At 43.5% G+C, this 21,956-nt stretch overlaps 1 protein-coding gene across 3 annotated transcripts in view; it reads right to left on the bottom strand.

The window, feature by feature from the left end:
* Positions 1 to 21,956, bottom strand: part of ARMH3 (armadillo like helical domain containing 3) — a 181,564-nt gene that overhangs the window by 2,304 nt on the left and 157,304 nt on the right. For all 3 annotated transcript variants that reach the window (XM_037159420.2, XM_037159422.2, XM_037159421.2), the window contains exon 25: positions 1,595 to 1,711. In XM_037159420.2, the coding sequence (XP_037015315.1) occupies positions 1,595 to 1,711 (117 nt within the window). The remainder of the gene's footprint in view (positions 1 to 1,594; positions 1,712 to 21,956) is intronic.

Here is a 21,956-nt window from a genome sequence, read left to right on the forward strand (position 1 = left end):
ACATGTCTTCCCACTTTGGAGGAAAAGTCTGGGGGGTACCCCTGCTGGGTCCCTCCTGCTCACCTCACATTCTTTCTACGCACAAACCCAGAACCTTGCAGAAAGCGGTGCCTGGTTTGGCAGGGACAAAGACCTGAGGGGAAGGGGCTGGAGGGCCAAGCCTGTTACTCCTAGTGCACTCGGAGAGGAATCCAAGGAGACTCGCTCAAGAGAAACAGATGTGAATGCTGTGTGAGAGAGAAGGGGGTGGGGAGGAAGGAGAAAGAGCATGCGCATCTGTGCTGGGCCCCAGAGCCCAGGGAGCTTTCCCTCAGTTTCTCCTCTGCCATGGTGAATGCAATGGAGTTGGCCGGCTGGGGGCAGAGGACAGGGTGGCATGGTGGAGAGCCAGCAGCTCCAGCTCATTAGCTCTCACACCCAACCAGACCCCTCCGTCCCCCTACGCCAGAGGCACAGATGTAAGGAGAACTGAGTGTGGTAGCAGCTAGCATCATGGAGCCTTGAGATGGAGCTCCTCTAGCCCTCTGCTCCACAGCCCCCTTCACCTCCCAGGAACTTACTCTTTGTTACATCTTGGCCCTCAGTAATTGCTCATCACCCTAAAGACTTGCTAACAAATCCATAAAAATACTCTATCTCCTTACACTAATGGCTTCCCCTTTCCCAACTAACTTACCCCGGAGTATGTCTTCCTCACCCTTGGGAAGTCCCAAATCCCAGGAATGGCACATGAGGGTCAGAGTTGGGCCGTGTTCAGTACAACACCGATGAGCTAGGATCCTGCACTCTATCTTGGACTGGGCACAGAGTAGTGAGAGCTGGGCTGATGCCAATCTCTGGCCCAGTGGTGGGAGGTCAGAGGGCACGGGAGTAGGTAAAGAGGTCGGTGTGTCCTGGATGTTCACGTGCAACCAGACAGACGAAGGGGCAGGACCTCAGGGAGGCCGAGCTTTCTCTGAGAGCAGCTGTGAGCAAAGCACAGAAGGGCCATCCATGGGGAGAGTCCAGCTCTGTGGGGAGAGGCTGACTGGGAGGCGGAGTAGGAGGCAGAGCAAATGCTCACTGGCTCCAGGTGGCCGAGGATGGGGGCTGCAGGAAGCTGAGTGATGGGAAAGTGGGAGTGGGGACAGGGAGCAAAGACTGGAGAACTAGATGTAGGGGGGTTGAGGGGGGGCGGCACTAGGACCAGGAGCCAGCTAGTGATTGAGGAAGTGACTGCATAAGGAGAAGATTCAATTACTCTCGTTATTTTCTCTGAGGACATGATACAGAATAATGGGCCAGAGCAACCACTGGGAGCTGGAACCCCAGGCCCAGCTGGAACAGTGCAAGGGCTGTCTCCATGGCTGCCTCTGGCTTCTCATACCCCCTTAGCCTGGCCTCAGTCTCCTGGGGTGTATCTTCTCTCACTGCCTGGTCCAGGTCTGCTTTGGGAGGAAAGCTGCACACCCAATCCCAGCAGTCTCCTCGAGTCTTACTTCAGCCTTTGGCAAACTGAGGTTGCTCCCCAGACGCCCACCTGCATAGCAGAACCCAGTGGCTGGGAAAGGGCCCCCAAAAGACACAGGTAGAGATGAAGATGTAGCAGACTCACCAGCTCTTTGAAGAAGGCCGCTTCCTTGTGCTGCTCCGAGTAGCGCTCATACTGGTCCAGGCCATCCTGCAGCTTCAGCGTGAGGGTGTCATAGTTAGCTCGCACCACCTCCAGCACCTGGGGGAGGACAAAGGCCAGCAGGGCTTAGTCCAGGCAAACTCTAGGTCACTCAGCCCCATGCAGGCCCCTCCTGCTGCCCCACTGCATTGAATTTAGCCTGGGGCAATGCCCCCAGGAGACCTTGCTCACTACTTCTCACCCCTTCCCTCCCTCCAAAATACTCTGGCCACAGGGTGCAGCTCCTCAGGGTTCCAGGATTACTGTCTAATTTCTTCTACTCCCCATTCTTCCTGCCTAGTCCTGCCAGGCCTCCAAGGCTGCTAACTCTGGGTGTGGTAAGAGCATGAGAAGAGGTCACAGACTAGCGCGTGCCTAAGCTCACCGACATCTCAGTATCGTTAGTGTGTTCTCAGCTTTCTCTGGCCAGCTTATCTCGGTTGCTCAGTGAGACTTTGCCAGGGTCTCCTTCCATTCCCCTTTTTGGGAGCCATCTTTCCTCATTCCTGGGATGTTCCTCAGCACCATCTGCCACTTGTTTTCATTTCTCAACGCCAACTCAGTCTTCCTATCCATTGCCTGATCAATCTTTTGCGTATCCCAGCCTTTGGGTATAGGGGACACTTTCGAGACTAAGCTAGAGATAACGTCATCTTTTTTTCCGATGAGGGGCTTTCTCCCCCACCGTGCCTCTCTCTGACTTTCTGTGGTGGGGATTCAGACCCCCACCGACTCCAGGAGCTTGGATCTCTGTGTTTCCAAAAGGGAGGAGCTACTGTAGCTGGTCCTGATGTGACTTTAGTTTATAAGACCGTGATTCAAAGGCAAGGACAATTAGGAAGAGAGGCACTACATCAAGTTAGAAAAAATGAGCTTGGCAGAAAGGAAGGACCAGGAGTGGGAATGGCTTTGACTGGGGTAATCTGGAGGACAGCTGTTTTGCAACCTGATGGGACCTGGGAGGGAAGTCTGTAGCATCATGGAGCTCTCCCAGCTCTGCAGGGAGCTTAGGAGAATGAGTGAGTAATGAGGGAGGCTGAGCTCTAACGGCAGATGGGCCTGAAGGGGTCAGCCAGAGTCAGGACTGGTCAGAGGGCTTGAGGATGAACTCTTGTGGGGCTCAAAGGTGTCTCTGGGCTGTTCTCACCAGTTTGGTCTTGTGCCAAGGCAGACTTCACTTGGTAGCAAACACTTCTGCCTGACAAAAATTCCTGAGGAGAGAGTATGGATGGAAGACACAGGGAAGGCTGTGTCCCGAGTTTGGGAGGAAAGGCCAACTAGGGCAAAGGTATTATTGGCCCAGGCTTTGGGCTCATTACCTCCAGACACCAAGTTCCTCAAGGCGACTTTGCCTGGTTATGTACCCAAAGACCCCAATATGGGCTGGCTCCTTTGCTTCTAATGCCATTTAGAAGGGTGCTGGGCCTCCATCAGCAGGAGGTCCAGCACCCAGCAATGGCAGTTACCCACAAAGTGCTTTGGCCCTCTCATGCACCTGGGCTGTGTTCATGGCTAGAATATCCACAGCCATGGCCTTGGCTCAGAAGCAAGTGGCTCAAGCCCAGAAAAAAGCACAACTCCTCCAAGACGGAAGCAGCCCTCAGACACCAGGCGTGGTAGAATCATGGAGGCCTTCTTGAACTCTGAACGATGAGCAGCCTCAGCAGTACCTACAGCCCAGCAGCTTGGTCTCAGCCCTCCCTGAGGGGTGTCACATGCCAAAAGACAAATATTATGCTAAAGCCAATTTCTGAGAAGGTGCAGCATGTCAAGAGATGCTACTTCCCGAGGGCCAAGGGCCTCAGGCAAGGCTGACTCCATCACCTGGGCTTTTTCTTCGTGCCAGGGCAGAGTAGAAATTCTAAGATCTCACTCAGAGCAGGGACTTGTCCTTTCCCAGTAAAGCTGGCTTTTGCCAGAATAGCTTAGTTCAGTTTCTTGCAGGAAGGTGAAAGCAAAGAAGGGCCCTGAGCTATCAGCTCCTTAGAAGAAAACCAGGGGGCTTGCTGGACTTGGTGCACGATCTCAGCTCTCCTCTGTCCTGACCTTACTTCCTTTCGCCCTCTTTCACCCAGGGGAAAATTGCCTTTCAGTTCCCCTGGCCTCTGCCACTTCCTGCCTCATCACTTCTCTTAAATTCCTAAAAGAAGATGACCTTCCAAGCCTAGGCATGGGCTCTAGCCCATTTGGGACTTTGGAGCACCAGGGGTACTTTCCTAGTTTGGGACTTTGCTCTCTCTAGCTTTGGGCTTTAAGAAATGTGTTGCATTTGGGCCCCACACTCACTACTGGCCCGGGACCTGGCAGGAGCAGCACTTAGTCAGTGGGCTGCCTCCCAACGCCCTTGTGCCTACCGGTCGTAGGTTTCACCGTAATTTTCAACCTCAGCCTCTGGCTTCCAGGCCCCGCCAGGATGAGGTTCCTCCCTAATCCATCAGGTAACAGTCTACCTTCCAAGTACAAGCCTACCTTCTTTCATCAGTTGTTGGGCTTGTGGGCTTCCTAGAAAGAGGCCCACCACCTCAGCTCCAGGCAGCTCCAAAGTCAGTAAGTCACCTGACTACAGGTCACACGCTCTCCAAGGAGTCCGTACTGGCCCTCGGCAGACAGGAACCTAGCAAGAGGCCTGACCGGACAGAACTGGGAGTCCCACTCTCACTGTGGGATCTCAGATAATTCACCTAACCTCTCTGAGCCTTAGCCTTTCTCTATGAAGTAGAACTTAAATTTAGCTTCCTAAAATGACACAGGAATAAAAGTTTCGAGTTCCCGAAAGTAACATACAATTGTTGGAAATGTTATTATCCCAATGGCTCAGCCACTCTTGGGACTCCAGAGTAACTAACCGCCTTCACAGCCCACTTCAAACTACCTCGAAGATCCTGTGTGCATAAATGACTGCTCACCAGAAAGAAACATCTTCTGGATCTAACTGGAAGACACATATGGCCTCTGTTTAGGGAAGAACTAACTGGTGGGACGGGGGACCTAAATCCCTCCCCTGAGGTCTCCTGAGGGGAAGGACCTGACATTGGCCTTGAGGTCAGAGAGACCTGAATTTGGGCCCATCAACCACTAATTAGCTACGTAAACTGATACACATTACTTCATCTCTCCAAGTCTCAGTTTCCTCATCTGCACACTGCAGATGACACTATCTACCTGCTAAGGCTGATGTGAAGATGGAATGAGAAGACTGTCCAGTGTCTGGCACATAATGAAGTCAGTAAGTGGTTACTAATTTTATGACGAAAGCTTCTTTCTGGTGACAATGGGCATTTGGTAGTTTCATTAATCCGCAGATAGTTTTAACCATAAGCCTGGAGCTAGGGCCCTGTACATCTCCATGTAGGCTATGGCATATTCTGGTGAGGAGAAGGCCTCAATCAATATGAAAGCAGGCTTGCCATAATGACCCCACTGTCCTGAGTAAACTGGCAGTGCATCAGCCGCAAGTCAGAGAATACCCAGTACCCACTGCCAGCCTTACCGACCTTGGAAGTGCACAGGGACGCAGGTTATACTAAAGAAACACTGAGAAGAGATACCCACAGAGGCCACCCTGCATCATACGGTTTCCAAGGCTCTTGGCCACAGCAGGATCAGGAAGGACAGAGATACCAGCGCACAGAGTTAGTGTGGAATTGCTAAAGAGGGGTCAGACACACACCTTCCCCCAGCACTCACAGGGACACTCCCCACAGACTGTTCCATGGCCTGTGCCCCATGTGTTTTAACAGAGGCTTTGAAATGAGAAGTTAACTTCTACTCTGAAGATAGCAGCAAAGGAGAATAGGCAAGTTGGAAAAGTTCCTGGCACTGGCTATCCCACCCTGGTGGCAGAGGGCTTTTGCTTTGTGCCTGAAAAATTGCTTAGTCTCAGATCTCTGTTGGACTAAATTTCCAGCAGAATGAGAGCTAGGGGACAACCAAGTAAAAGGATGTGACCTGACAGCAAGCTTCTTTTCATCACCTTCTTCTCAGTTTGAACACACCTTAACAAGGGCATGGCAGAATGTATCAAACCTGGTTTTGAAGAAACTGAAACTGTGGACTGTATATTTGGGGAGTAAAGTGACATTCTTCCCCTTCCTTTCAACCTTTTGCTCATCCTTTCTGCAGGATTTATTTTCAGCACCAGGCCTGAGCCTGAACAGCCTGCCCTTGCGGCGGCAGGCCCCGACAGAGCCCGAACCGTGGGCACCAGACCCACAGACCTGTCAGAGGGAATGGCCCTCCCCAGGGCTGCTGTTCAGGGGCCTGCTTGCTGATGGGGGACTCTGCCCTCAGAATTAGCCGACACAGTAAGGGAAAGTGGAGGAGGTGGTAGATAAAACAGAAGAAACCTTGAATATCTTCCTTTTCCCTGTCTTAAAAGGTGTGACACGATTTCAACCTGGCTGCCCATGCACTGGTTTTGCAGCTGACTCCAAACCAACCCAGTGTTACTGGCTCAACCCTGTTATGTGCTTACATCTGTGGGTATGCACTTCATGGTGGTTTACTCTGATTCCTCATTTTGCTTGTTAGCTCCTTAAAAGCAGAACTTGGCTCTGAGGGCTTTGGTAATCTATCAGAGTGCTGAGAACAGTGCTGGGTGTACGGTAATGGCTTAGCTCTAATCTTACTGTGTGACCTTGGTGAGAGATTCCTTTCCTTTTTGGTTGGGCCTGAGTGTTACTAAATAAGTCCACAAGCATGTTGGATGTTTACTGTTTCTTAGGACTCTGTGAGGCCTTGTGGAAAATCTATAATGTAACACTGGGTCTCTTTCTTCTGAGCCCTGAGAATCAAGCTGTGTCCCAGTTTCAGTGAGGAAACTGACAGTAGCGGCAAGCTTGTTTCTCCGGAAGAGGGCATGCCACTCTGCCCATCTACACCTGCCAATGTGTGCACCTCAACGCCGCGTGTCCTTCCCTCCACAGTGAATCCCTTACTGGTAAGCCTGTAGAGGACAGGTCTCTTCCAGAAAGTCAGGGAGGGCAGCATCTACTTATTTATAACAGGTATTGGATTTTCAGGTCCTAAAAAGCAGCAGTTCATGGAGACATATTAAAATGAAAGGGATAATAATAACAGCTAAGGTTATCAAGCACTTTCTGTGTGTCAAGCAATATGCTTGGCACTTTATATACATTACCTTATTTAATCCTCACTACCAGCCCTGTATGATAAACATTAGTATTATCACCCCCATTTTACAGATGAGTAAGTACAGTGAGACTCACCCAGCTCCAGCCTGCTAGTGAGTGCAGGGTGAAGCTAGGGAATGAGTCCAGGCAGACTGACTCTAGAGCCATGGCCTTAACAATGGTATCTTGAAAATTATTAGCGATTGGCTGAAACTTTTTTCAGGGTCCAGGCATAAACAAGTCCCACAGTGATGCACCAAGGTCTTTACTTGGAGACATCTTTGCAGTACTCCTTGTTCAGCTTTAACTAGTCCTGAATTTGGAAGAATAAGTAGGGATTAGGGAGGAAGAAAATTTTTTTTTTTTTGCTTCTGTCTCACCAAAACTTCCCTTCCAAGCAGTCCAACACCTGATCACTAACTGAAGTCACCTAGTTGTAAGAACGCCTCTGAGAGCCTGTTCTTAGACTGGTGAAATTACAAGGTTAGGGATAAACCTTTATTGCTTCTGGGAGACAAGAGGGCTGCTTCTCATTGGAAAACCCATAACCAGTGCTGGGAAAGGTCTCGTTTAGGGAAAGTAAAGGACGGTGGGAGATTAGATTAGGTCCTTTCAGAGAAAATGAAAGATCAGGGCTCCAATTTCTGTTCAGTCTCTTGCCAAAATTATAGAGCATTCTAGCCCTAATGCCCTGAGTAGGTCATTCTCATTTTTAGGAGAAAAGTTATCTTCTTTGAGTTTCAGCAAATTCCCCAAGTAGTAGAAAGGAAAAGGTTTCAGTCTTCCTGGCTGAGAAAATATGTATCTGATTTCTATTGTCCTCCACGGACAAGGAGAGGGAGACCTCAGTCTGCATACCATAAAAACTGCCTGCAGCTACTTGGACCACCTTCTCCTCTCTGGCTGTCCCATTGGCCACTGACCATCACTGAAAGACTACTTTGTGCGCAACACTCCTCCCTCCCTCCCTCCCTCCCTCCCTCCTTCCCTCCCTCCCTGGTACTGTGTCCTCAATGAGGCAATAGTCACACTTAAGACCAGAGACATCAGGATTATTTTATTGTATATTTTTAGAGAGAGGGGAGGGAGAGAGAGAGAGAAAGAAACATTGATATGAGCAACACTGATCAGTTGCCTCTTGTTTGTGCCTTGACCAAAGATGGAACCTGCATCCTAGGCATGTGCCCTGACTAGGCATTGAACTGACGACTTTTCACTTTGTGGGATGACACCCAATCAACTGAGCCACACTGGTCAGGGGAGCACCACTCCTCTTAGAAACAGGACATTATGCTACAGCAAAGAACAGTTTAGAGGGGTGGCATGGAGAGCAGACCTGTTAGCCAGACCTTCTTGGTTCTGTGGCATAAGGACAGGTTCGTCCCAAATCTGGAATCACTGTCAGGGATGAACTTTGTTTCCCAACAACTTTCTATGGAACGAAATCTGTCATCATTTTACCATCATCAGAATAAGCAGTAGCAGCTCAGCTCCCTCTCACTGATGGGAGACAGAGGCAAAGGCGATGTCTAGACTATGTCTTGTGATGATGCTCTTGCTTATGGTTTCAGAGCCTGATCTCTCAAGCTCTCCTTTCCTGGTTTGTGGAAGAAATGGGGCCAAAAGCCACAATCTCTAACTGGTGAAAAAAAAAAATATCTGAAGCAGATCAGATGCCAGAGGCCAGTGGGAGAAATAGATGGCTATTACCATGAAAAATCCTCTTAAAATCCTCCTTCTTTCTTCCTTTTAACTATTATATCTGTTTCCAATCATCCAGAGATGAATTTCTTCTATGATTAGAGATTTGGCTGAGTTCAAGTGGAACACCCTGGGAGTGGGAACAGACCAGTCACAGCGTCTTTTGGAGAATGGAATGTTGGCCCTGAGGTATGAGCAATCACTGTAGAAGAGATTCAGTGAATCCTTTTAACGCCCACCCAAGCCTAGAGATCACCTGATAGCTGTGATCAAAGAAGCCCAATTAATTAAAGACCTTTGAATTTCAAGCTTCTAAATGGGTATTAAGTAATTAAAATGAAAACGGAAACCTATTTTGCTGATAATGAGTTTTGCCGGTGGTTTATACCAGCTACCCAAGAGCAGAGCTGGTGGAAGCTCACAATCCCTGGAGCTCAGAGGACCCAGAAATCACTGAAGGTCAAACATCAAACTGCTTTACCAGGTTACCTTTCTAGCTCCCCATAGACCATCCTCTCACTTGCTGGGAGTGAATTTGAATTGCCTGAATGGTTGTTCTCTGAGAGATCAAGTTTAACCTGTAAATTCAGAAATGTGCCCCAAGTGAGAACAGGCTGCCAGTGTAGGAAGAGCACTGGACTGGGAGTAAGAAAACTCATTTCTAATTCCAGCTTCGTGTCTTTGGGTAGTTAACTACCTTTCTGGACATCTGTTCCTTCCTATGTGAAAACAGGGCTATGAATTAGGTATCAGATAGGTGATTTCAAAGGCTCCTCGCTGAACTATTGTTTTTATAGTTTTATTGCTATGGTAACACTGCCAAAAAAGAGGTCCGGCTGCCTTCCATGTCACTGTCCTCAAATATGAGTGATGACTCTGCATCCTCCTGGCCACCATTTTAACCACCTGATTCATCTTACTTGAATTCATCAAGTACTTTCTCTTTCTGTTTTCCTTTGTTTCCATCTCAACAGCCTTCATTGATTTGGCACCTTTTATTTGCTAGATACTATCATATATTTTTATGTTTATTTTCTGTATCACCCCTAATCTTCATAATATTGTTAGAAATATTATGATGATGATGACTATTTTACAGATAAAAAAACTAAAGCCAGGACAAGACAAGGACAAGAGCATATAATTAGTAAATAATGATGCAAAAATTTGAACCCAGGTTTCTGACTCCATAGTCTCTTTTCCGTGACATCCCATTGCAAATGTCTTGTTGCAGTCCACATTTATTTCCTATCTATAAGAAGTCTGAGTAAGTTTCTCTATTGGTATCTTGTGATTTTATGCTCATTTGCCAGCCTGGCAGAGAGGCCACACATGTTGCCTGGACTGGGGGGGCTGGTGACAGACTTAAATACTCTCCCCAGATAAGTTATACTGTAGATGTCAGGCCAAACTGAGAAGGTAACGAACACAAGTTGCTGTCAGGTCACAGTCTTTTCCTTAGTGTCTCCTAATTCTTATTCTGCTGGAATTCAGTCCAACAGAGATCTGAGACTGAGCAGTTTTTCAGGCACAACACAAAGCCGTCTGACATCAGGGTGGGATAGCCACTGCCAGGCAGTTTTCCAAAAGTAAAACTGAGGAAAGAAGATAATGAACTCTTTAAAGCAAAAAAGAACAACAATGTACTGTGAAACCTGTAGTAACCATTGAGGAAAACTGTATGACAACACTAGAACAAGGGACAGGAGGGGACAGATGGAAATAAACTATTGCAAGGTGATTACATGTTATATGAAGCCATAGAACATTATCTCAAAGGTACACTGTGATCAGTTTAAAGGTGCGTATTGTAAGCCCTATGACAAACACTAAAAAAAAAATGAAGAGGTATAGCTAAAAAGTCAACAGTAAACATAAAATCAAGTACTAAAAATACTCAGTTAATCCAAAAGAAGGCAGGAAAAAAATGAATGAAGAACAGATAGGAGAAAAAAAAAAGCAAGATGGAATATTTTAACTCAGCCATACTGATAAATTAAATGTAACACTCTAATTAATAGGCAGAGATTGTTAAACTGGATATTAAATCACAACTCAACTATGGGCTATCAAAAAGAAATCTATGTATAATATAAAGACAAATTTGTTGAAAATAAAAAAGATATTAAAATGTTATATAAACACTAACTGAAAGAAGGTAGATTTGTTATACTAATATCTGACAAAGGAAACTTCAGAACAAGGAATCTTATCAAGAATAAAGAATGAAATTTTATAATGATAAAGGGTCTAGTTCATTAATAACACAATTCTATATGTATGTACACCTAGTAACACATCTTTAAAATCCCGAGTGAATCAAAAGTGACAAAACTGAAAAAAGAAATAGAAAAGTCTATTACAGTTGCAGGTTTCAATATTTCTCTCAGTAACTGACAGAACAAGTAGACAGAAAATCAGTATATATAGAAGGTTTAAACAACATTACCAGCCAACTTGATCTAGAGGCAAATATATAGAAAATTCTACTCAACAATAGAATATATATTCTTTTGAAATGCATATAGAACATTCAACAAAACAAGACTATATGCTGGACCATAAAACAAATCTCGATAAAAACTGAAATCACATGGAGTATACTTTCAAACTACCAGAGAATTAAATAAGAAACTAGTAACAGCCCTGGCTGGTGTGGCTCAGTGGACTGAGTGTGGGCTATGAACCAAAGGGTCACCAGTTCAATTCCCAGTCAGGTCACATGCCTGGGTTGCAGGCAGGTCCCCAGTGGGAGCCACTTGAGAGGCAGCCACACATTGATGTTTCTCTCCCTCTCTTTTTCCCTCCCTTCCCCTCTCTCTAAAAATAAATACATAAAATATTTTTTTAAAAAAAGAAATTAGTAACAAAAATTTATCTGGAAAATCCCCAAATAATGAAAACAAAACAACATACTTCTAAATAAATGAGAAAATATTTCTGAACTGAATGAAAATGAAAGCAGAGCATACCAAAATTTGTAGGATGTTGTTAACATGGAAATTTTTTTAAAATTAAATTTATTTATCTTTAGAGGGGAAGGGAAGGAGAGAGGGAGAGAAACATCAATGTATGGTTGCCTTTCGTGCGTCCCCTGCTGGGAATTGGCCTGCAGGGAACCAGCCTGCAACCCAGGTATGTGCCCTGACTGGGAATCGAACCTCGATTGTCTGATTCACAGGCCCGCGCTCAATCCACTGAGCTACAACAGCCAGGGCTAACATGGAAATTTTATAGCTCTAAATTTTTATACTAGCAAAGAAGAGTTAAAAAATCAATGAACTAAGTTGCCATCTAAAAATAATGAGAAAAAAGAGCAAATTAAAACAGAGGAAGTAACAAATAATATAAATCGATAAAATAGAAACAGAAAAACAAAATAAAATTAATGAAACAAAAAGCTGATTCTTTGAAAAAATTAATAAAATTGATAAACCTCTGGCCAGATTGATTAGAAACAAAATAGAAAACACACATTACCTATATCATGAATGATAAAACCTATAGGCATTTAAAGAAAAAAGAGAGAACATTTGTGTGACTTATGCCAATGAATTCAACAACCTCTAAGAATGAACTTCCTCAAAGACACAAACTATAGTTTAAGGCTCAAGAACCACTAGAAAACCTGGAAGTACTACCCACGGTAATCAGACGAAAAGAGGAAATAAAAGGCATCCAAATTGGAAAGGAAGAAGTAAAACTGTCATTATTTGCAGATGACATAATACGTATATAAAGAACCCTAAAGATTCCACCAAAAACTATGAGAATTGATAATTCAGCCAAGTAGCAAGATACAAAATAAATATTCATAAATTGGTTGCATTTTTGTCACCAATAATAAACTATCAGAGAGGGAAACTAAGAAAACAATTCCATTTACATTACATAAAAAAAAATACTTAGGAATAAATTTAACCAAGGAGGTAAAGGCCTGTACTCGGAAAACTATAAGACACTGAAGACAACCCAAAGAAATGGAAGCATATTCCGCACTCACGGACAGGAAGAACAAGCATCATGAGAGCATCTGTACTACCCAGAGCGATCTATAGATTCGGCATAATTCCTATTAAAATACCAACACCGTATTTCACAGAACTAGAATAATAAAAAAATTTATACAAAACCATGAGAGGCGCCGAATAGTTCCAGCAACCTTGAGAAAGATAAACAAAGTTGGAGGTATCACACCACCTGATATCAAACTATAAAAGGCTATATAGTAATCAAAACATGGATGGATCTAAAGGGAATTATGCTAAGTGAAATAAGTTAGTCAAGAGAATGACAAATACCATGTGATTTCACTTATATGTGGAATCCAAAGAACAAAATAAACAAACAAAATTGAAATAGACTCAGAAATACAGAGAACAGACTGATGGTAGCCACAGGGGAGATTGAATGGGACATGGGGTAAAAAAGATTGAAGGGATTAAGAAGTACAAATTGGTCATTACAAAACAGTCATGGGGATGTAAAGTACAGCACAGGGAATACAGTCAATAATATTGTAATAACTATGTACGGCGCCAGGTGGGTACTAGAAATATTGGGGGAACATTTTTGTAAAGTATATGATTGTCTAACTGCTAGCATAGAAACTAGTATGAAGTAATATTGAATGCAAACTGTAATTGAATAAAATTTAAAAATAAAATGATTACTGATTTTAAAAAAAAGAACAAGTAGAAAATCCGATTCTCCCTAACTCTATTAAAGAAATTAAATTAGTAATTAAAATACTGCCCACAGAAGTATAGTAATAAATGCAATTTATTGTGAATATATAAAAATAACATGGATTGATTCAGATCCATCTTATGGATCAAATTATGTGGTAAAGTATAGTAAAATGTAAATGACAATCTAGGTGGTGGTTATATTGGTATTCACATATATTTTTCAATTTTACTGTATGTTTGAAATTTCTCATAATAAAATGTTGTGTAAAAAACACTTCTCACAAAGGAAACTGTAGGTCCAGATACCTTCATTGGTAAATTCTATTCATCGTTAACCAAGAGCTACTACCAATCCTTTACAAACTTTTTTTTCTTTAAAAGAAGGAAGAAATACCCCCCAACTCATTTTATAGAGCAGAATAACTCTACTACCCAAACTAGACAAAGACATCACAAGGAAACTAAACTATGAAGTAATATCCCTCACAAACAGTGACACAAAAATAATCAACAAAATATTAGCAGTTCAAATTCTGTACTATATAAACTAAATACTATATCATAATCAAGAGGGGTTTATCCCAGGAATGTATGGTTGGATATTTAAAATTCAGTCACCACAGTAACAGAATAAAAGCAAAAATCCATATGATCATCTCAATATGTAGAGAAAAAGCACTGAGAAAATTAAACATCCATTTATACTTAAAAATCTCAGCAAACTTGGAATAGAAAGGAAGTTCCTCGACCTCATAAAGGGAATCTATGAAAACTTATAGCTAACACACTTAATGATGAGAGACCAAATGTTTTCTCCTGGAGATCTGGCAAGATGTTTGCTCTTAACCACTGCAATATTGTACTAGAGTCCTTAGCCAGTGCAATAAGAAAAGAAAAAGAAACTAAATGTTTACAGCCCTGGCTGGTGTGGCTGCGGTAGTGTCCTGCTTCTTAGGTTGTGGGTCCAGTTGGGGTTGCATCTCTCTTGCTCCCTCCCTCCTTCCCCCCTTTCTAAAACCAACAGCATGTCCATGAGTGAGGATTAAAAAAATAAATAAAGGCTTACAGATTTTAAAGAAAGCAGTAAAACTGAATTTATTTGTATGCAATATGGTTGCAAACAGAAATAATTCTAAAGACTCTCCAAAAAGGATAAATGAATTTATTAAAGTTGCAGGGGGAAAGGTCAATTTAAAAATAATTATATTTCTGTATACTAGTGAAAAACAACTGGAAATTAAAATTTAAAAATACCATTTATAGGCCTGGCTGATGTAGCTCAGGGGATTGAGCGCGGGCCTGAGAACCAGACAATCATGGTTCGATTCCCAGTCAGGGCACATACCTGGGTTGCAGGCTGGTTCCCTGCAGGCCAGCTCCCAGCAGGGGATGCACAAAAGGCAACCATACATTGATGTTTCTCTCCCTCCTTCCCTTCCCCTCTAAAGATAAATAAATAAAATCTTAAAAAAAAATACCACTTATAGTCCTTGCTGGTGTGGCTCAGTGGATTGAGTGCTGGCCTGTGAACCAAAGAGTTGTTGGTTTACCAGTCAGGGCACATGCCTGGGTTGTGGGCCAGGTCCCCAGTTGGGGGTGTATGAGAGGTAACAGGTCACTGTTTCTCTTGTACATCGATGTTTCTCTCCCTCTTTTTCTCCCTCCTTTCCCCTCTCTCTCTAAAAATAAAAAAATAGCCCTGGCTGGTATGGCTCAGTGGATTGAGTGCCAACCTGCAAACCTAAGGGTTGCTGGTTTGATTCCCAGTCAGGGCACATGCCTGGGCTGAGGCCGGGTCCCCAAGTGGGGGCACATGGGAGACAACCACACGTTGATGTTTCTCTTCCTCTCTTTATCCTTCCCTTCCCCCCTCTCTAAAAATAAATAAGTAAATAAATAAAATAAAATAAATAAAATGTAAAAACCATTTTTGTAAAACAAAAATGAAATATTTAGGGATAGAACAAAGCCTGCCACCAGAGGCAGCTTAATTGTCACTTGCCACTCACTGGTAGGGTTATGATATGCGTCTGCAAGCAATTCCTTTATTACCATCTCTGTGCAGTCAAAACTCTCTGCTAATGATAACCTGTATTTGCAGCCACTCCCTAGCACTGGCATCACTGCCTCAGCCCTGCCTCAGATCATCAGGCCTCAGATTCTCAAAAGTAGCACCTGACCTAGATCCCTCGCATGTTCAGTTCCAGTAGGGATCTTGCTCCTATGAGAATCTAACACCACGCTGACCTGACAGGAGGTGGAGCTCAGGCAGTAAGTGACAGGGAGCGGCTGTAAATACAGACGAAGCTTTGTTTGCTCGCCCGTTGCTCACTTCCTGCTATGTGGCCCAGTTCCTAACAGGCCACAGATGGAGGGATACTGATCCATGGCCCAGGGGTTGGGGACCCCTGCACCAGAAGCCAAGAGTGGGAGATAGCCGACATACTCAAAATATCTAAATCAATAAAGTTATTGGTAAAATGAAAACTGTGACTTTTATTTTATGGAAAAAACTAAGTGGACTTTTAGGCCAACCCAATATATAAACAACTCACACAACTCAACACCAAACAAACAAACAAACAAACAATCCTATTAAAAAAGGGCAGAAAACCTCATCACACACTTCTCCCAAGAAGACATACGAATGGTGAAAAGATGCTCAATTTTACTAGCTACTAGGAAAATGCAAATCAGCAGACTCATAGATAGAGAGCAGGATGACAGCTAAGGGGTGGCGAGGTGAGGGGTGGAGGGATGAGCAAAAAGGAAAAAGGAGACATGGACAATGGCATGGTGACCGCAGAGGGGAAAGGGTATAAGGGGACTAAATGATAATGAAAAAAATATTTTTTTATTTTAAAAAATTACAATAAGATACCACTTTATACCTGTTAGAATGGCTATGATCAACAAGACAGGTAATAACAAGTGTTGGAAAGGTTTTGGAGAGAAAGGAACCCTCATTCACTGCTGGTGGTGAACCTGCACATCCACTATGGATAACAGTATGGCAGTTCCTCCACAAATTCAGAACAGAGTTACCATATGGTCCAGCAACCCCTCTTCTGGGTACCTACCCCCCAAATTTGAAAACATTTATTCATGAAGATATATGCTCCCTTATGTTCACTGCATCATTAGTCACAGAGGCCAAGACATGTAAACAACCAAAGTGTCCTTCGATGGATGGATGGATGGATGGATGGATGGATGGATGGATGGATGGATGAAGATGTGGTACCTATATACAATTGAATACTATTTGGCCATAAGAAAAGATGAAATGCTACCACTTGTGACAATGTGAATGGACCTAGAGAATATTTTGCAAAGTGAAATAAGTCACTGAGAAAAAGCTAAGCACCATGTGATTTCACTCACACGTGGGGTATAAAACTGAAACTCAGACACAGACAACAGTACGGTGGTTACCATCTTTTCAACCATCTCTTGCCATCTCTTCGCCATTTATATGTCTTCTTGGGAGAGCTGTGTGATCAGGTCCTCTGCCCATTTTTAACTGGATTGTCTGCTTGCTGTTGAGGTGTGTCTCCTTTATGGTGGGGATAAACGTGGTGATGGAAGATGATCTGACTTTGGGTGCTGGGCACACAGTGCACTATTGCACAGCATGTGTGATAGAAATGTGCACTTGAGACCAGTGTAATCTTATTAACCAATGTCACCCCAATAAATTTAATTAAAGATAAAATCAAAGTATAAAAAATGAGAAAAGTTTAAAGGTATAAATAAACAGGTTATGATCATGAACTTGAAAAAATATTAGTGTCCATTCTCCCCCAGGTTGATCGATAAAGTTAATGCAATTCCAATAAAATCTTACCAGTCTTTTTTTTGTGTGGTGGTGGTAGTAGTGGTTACATAAAGATATTTTATTATATGTTAATTATATCTCAGTAAAGTTAAAAAAAATAAGTCCAGTAAATCATGACTAGTCAAAAAAAAAGTACGGCATGGCAGTAAGCTTCTGTCTGTTTTTGGTCTTACTATTCCATTCTTGGTTGGGGCCAGGAGCACTCAGACTGCTGTATCACCCACTCTAAGCTAGTGCTTCCTAGAATTTCACCAACGCCAAGGATTCCCCTCACTGTACTCCTCCACTGCATTCCTCCACCCCTGGCAAATTAAATTGACTCTGGGTGGCAATCAACAGTGTTTAGAATAATTTTGAGCTGGGCACTAGCCACATGAGATTTTTTTAAGTGGGTACATTTACCTGCACTTTCTGACAAGCTCAATTGATTTGCCAAGCTCAGGGACTTACACATACATCACAGACATCTAGTGAAGATTCTACTTTTGTGCCTTTTCTATGAAACTGAGGCAGGAATGAGAGGTATGAGATGATCATGGCTCTTCATGTGGAAACTCACTCCAAATAAGGGTCATTAGCCAACCTTTGATGGGTGTACAATGAGGCAGTATTTCACTAGAATGCAAGAGCAGGAAGGTTGACTTATCCTCCTCAGGCTTATAAAGGGGCAGGTGGGGCGACTGCAAGCATGCCAAACACATCGCTGAGGGAGGTCTGAAGGAAGCGCACAGCCAAAGGTCTATGCAAGAAAGTGATGAACCTGATTCTTACAGTGTGAAGTCCTCAAGGATGGGCTGGTTCAATTTTTGTATTTTGATGGCCCCTGGTTTGGCGCAAAGCAGATATTCCTGTACTTTAGCACAGAAAAGAAATAATAAAATATGGGGAACGTGACGTTAGGGCACCCATTATTCCTTGTCTTATTGCACTAACCAAGGACACCCAAGAGCAAAGAATTCTTAGATCAAAGCAGGTTCTGAGAAATTCCCTGAGAAGCAAGAATTGGTTCTTTTTCATAACACTTTAGCTCAAACTGGAAAGAAGAAAAGAAAACAAAGGGAGGAAGGAAGGAAACGAGCCACTAGCACAGGAATTAGAATAAATAGCAGCAACCTGATAAGAAAATCATAGACCTCATTGAATGAGCATCCCTCCCTCCACTGGGTGCTCACAGTGACTTTCTGTCCAAGATAACCTGAATATCTCTCCAGGCACAATTATTCAATATAATTGTTTAGAAATAAGTATCTAAAAGATGGACACAAATCTCTTAGGCTAATAAAATAAAATACTTTTAACTGTTTCCTCTATACAGACACCCTGCATATAACATGCAGAAAAAATTTTTCCTTTCCTACTTTTATCTAATATACTTCAGGATTAAACACAATGGTTTCAGAACCGATTTAAGTTGGCCAGCTCTCCCAGTCCAGCCATGTCTTTCGAGCCTGTTACCAAAGGGCTCTCCACTGCCCTAAGATTTATTGATCTGACGACAGGCTCTGCCCTTCAGCAGGGTGGACCAGGTAATGAACCTCACTGTGGGTGATTAGTGAGAGGCCATCAGCTGGTTAAAGGAGTGGTGACAGCGACTTTCGTTAATTTCCCTGGGCAGTTGCTCCACCTCTCTGACTTTATTTGGCTGAAGCCCTAGACACCCCTTGTGAAGCCTTTCTTTGCACTAATTACAGATCCAGCATGCCTGGACCCTTACCCTGCACAAGCAAGGAATGAAACCATGCTAAGAGGCAGTCACGGTAATGAGGGATGGGGAACACAATAAACTAGTATCACACTAGGCCCTCTCCTTCTCATGGTTTATTGTGGGGGCAGGAGGGCAGAACACTGCCCAGCTCAAACCAAAATGCAGTCATTTCTGTTCTCCCCACCTGAGGTTTCTTTTCCTGGAAATGTATCACGTCTCAGGGAAGGAAACAGAAAACGTGGTCTGTGTACCTTTATTCACTGCTAGTTTGAAATGGGGTCTCTGCCTTCCAACCTAGCTGCACTGGATACCGCCCCCCCAACAGACAAGAGTTCTTTAACAGAAGTCTCATTTGTGGGCTATCCGGCTTCCTTTCTACCTGGCTGGGTCATTTTAAGATTGCCAACTTTCTTTGAGCAGGATCACTGTGAAAGGTCAAAGTGCTGTTAAGGTAGTTAGTAAAAACATTTCCAATCGTCACAGCCATGACAGAGGTAACACATCTGCATAGCAACACTTCTTGCTTCTGATGTTACCACAGAGGCAAACCATGCTTTTCTGAGCATCTTTACCGTTTTAAGCTACCTCCTCAGGAAGAGGTCTTGGTGGAAATAAAACAAAAGTTCCCAGAGATCTGTTTGGAAGGAAGGAGGTGGCTAAAAATCAAACTGAAGAGGGAAGTCCTATCTGCACATTCTTATCTAATAACTAGATAAAGGATCTTTCTTAGGTGAAACCAGGAAAGCAAGGGCTTCTGTCTCCTGGAACCTTTTGAAAAGCTGGTAACTCCTGGAATCCCTGTAAACTGCAACACTATCCCTCCTATGCACTGCCGATGATGCTTCACTGGGCAATGAAGCCTGACTGAGGAAGACCAACAGTTTATGTGACGGGCATTTCAGAATCTGTGCTTCGTTGGAGAAAATGCTGACAGAGGCAGAGAACAATAATAAGCTGAGCTCTTCACCAGCGACCTCAGCATTCATCTAGCTTGGCTCTGGGACATTAATTTTAAGAGTCTTCATTTTGCCTTTTAAAAACAAAATGGAACTACTACTTTAAAAATAATTAAAATTCTGCCTTGGCTGAGTAGTTCAGTTGGTTGGGGAGCCACTCCATGCACCAAAAGGTTGTGGGTTCAATTCTCGGTCAGGGCACATATTGGGGTGTTGGTGGGAGGCAACCAATTGATGTTTCTCTCTCGCATCAGTGTTTCTTTTTCTCTCTCAAATTAGTAAAGCATATCCTTGGATAAGAATTAAAAAAAATTATGCATAGCTCTTCACACAATACAATACACAGATGATGTGTTATAGAATTACACACCTGAGACCTATATAGTTTTGTTAACCAAAGGCACCTCTATAAATCCAATTCAAAATAAAAATAAAAGAAGCAAAATGACATCATAGTTGGATATAACAGCAGAGCAATACATTCAGAGTGGTGAGAGTAAGTTTTTAATTACATCTAAAATCTCATATTTATTTGAATATTTTACTATGTGGGAAAAAGAAATATTTTTCAAATATGTAGACAAAAATAAGAGCCTATCAATTATGTATTCTTTGTACAAAAATTCGTATTAGGTCAGGTATTCTCCAATAAAAAGTAAAAATAGATCCACGAAATTAGAAAAACAGAATCCAAGAAACAACGGAAGTAACTGGGGTGAGTCAGGTTTGGGTGGAAAACTAGAGCCCCCTGGAGTAGGAGTGTACGGATTAAAGTGGGAACAGGAGCGTGTGCAAGTACAAGTATTACATTGGTTTTTTATTTTATGTATTAATTTTTAGAGAGAGAGGAAGGGAGGGAGCAACGCCAGGGGAGAGAGCTATTTGTTGTCTCCCTTATTTATTCATTCACTGGTTGACTCTTGTGTGTGACCTGATCAGGGATCAAACCCACAGCCTGGGGATGATGCCCTAACCAACTGAGCCCCTTGGCCAAAGCCAAAAGTATTAAATTATTTACTGTTATAAAAACAACTACTAGAGCCCTAGCTAGTGTAGCTGAGTGGATTGAGCATGGGCCTGCGAACCAGAGGATTGAGGTTAGATTCCCGGTCAGGGCACATGCCTAGGTTGCGGGCCAGTTCCCAGCAGGGGACCCATGAGACGCAACCATACACTGATATTTCTCTCCCTCTCTCCTTCCCTTCCCCTCTAAAGATAAATAAAATCTTAAAAAAAAAAAAACAACTATTAGAAAAATATGGAAACAATGATATTGCTAATTATAACTGGGCAAATAGGAGGGAACAAGGGCTTCCTGAGTCCTACATTCTTCGTGTTTTACGATGAAGCGTAAACAGATGTTAGGTGGTGACTCAGTACTTTTTGTTGCTGTTTGATTTTGATTTTCCTGGAATAAATAGTTGTCTTTGAAAGAATGATTAAAATGCAGTGTGCAGCCTTTTAGATTTTGCAAGTTACACTTCTCAAAATGCCCAGTGTAACATAAAGTTGATTTCTGAGGTTCAGCAGCTTGTAGAAAAATGAGAATCCCTGTGGCTCTGACTCTGTGCCTTCCCGCTCCAGTGGATCCGGTGAATAAAGAACTCACATCAAACTTTTTTTTCTGCCCAACAGGTCAACTGAAATGCCAGAATCTAAGCAAAGTCCCGCAGGAAGGCCGGGTCAGAGAGCCAGCCCCATGTCACATGCCCACACTCAGTAAGAGTTCCCACAGCAACCATCACTCAGGGTTACTGAGAAAGCCGTGTAAAACCATAGGCTGTTGTAGACAAATACAATGCCAAGTACAGGAAACTGAGTGATGGCTACTGTGGGAGTCTGAAATCTCAGCTCTCCAGCATATGTCTCTGCCAAGGCTGTCTTGCATCGCAGTTAAGGCCTTGTTCTAGCATAAGAAAACATCACAGTGGCTATCCAAGTGGGCTGCTCAGAGGCCTCAGTTGCCTGGGGGAGAACTTTATGTAGGTGGCTGCCATGGGGGAAGTGAACCATAGTCACCTCCTACTCAGAAAGCCCCAACTCACAGCTTTACAGCCCCTTCTCGTAGTCTTCCCCAACCACCAGTGGTGTGCTGGAGCTGGGTCATGCACGCTTGGCCTGTGACAGCTGAGTGTTTCATTTTCAAGCACTGCGAGAGCCACTCTGCTTCACATTGGTACCCGTGGTGGGGGCATTCACACACAACTCCACAAATCAGCCCTCTTCCTGCCATTCACCCCCTCTACCAGTCATTACGCATTTATTAGCACTGAAGGTCCAAC

Source organism: Artibeus jamaicensis, unplaced genomic scaffold, assembly GCF_021234435.1.
Source record: "Artibeus jamaicensis isolate MK-2021 breed Jamaican fruit bat unplaced genomic scaffold, CSHL_Jam_final contig_490, whole genome shotgun sequence".
Taxonomy (NCBI): domain Eukaryota; kingdom Metazoa; phylum Chordata; class Mammalia; order Chiroptera; family Phyllostomidae; genus Artibeus; species Artibeus jamaicensis.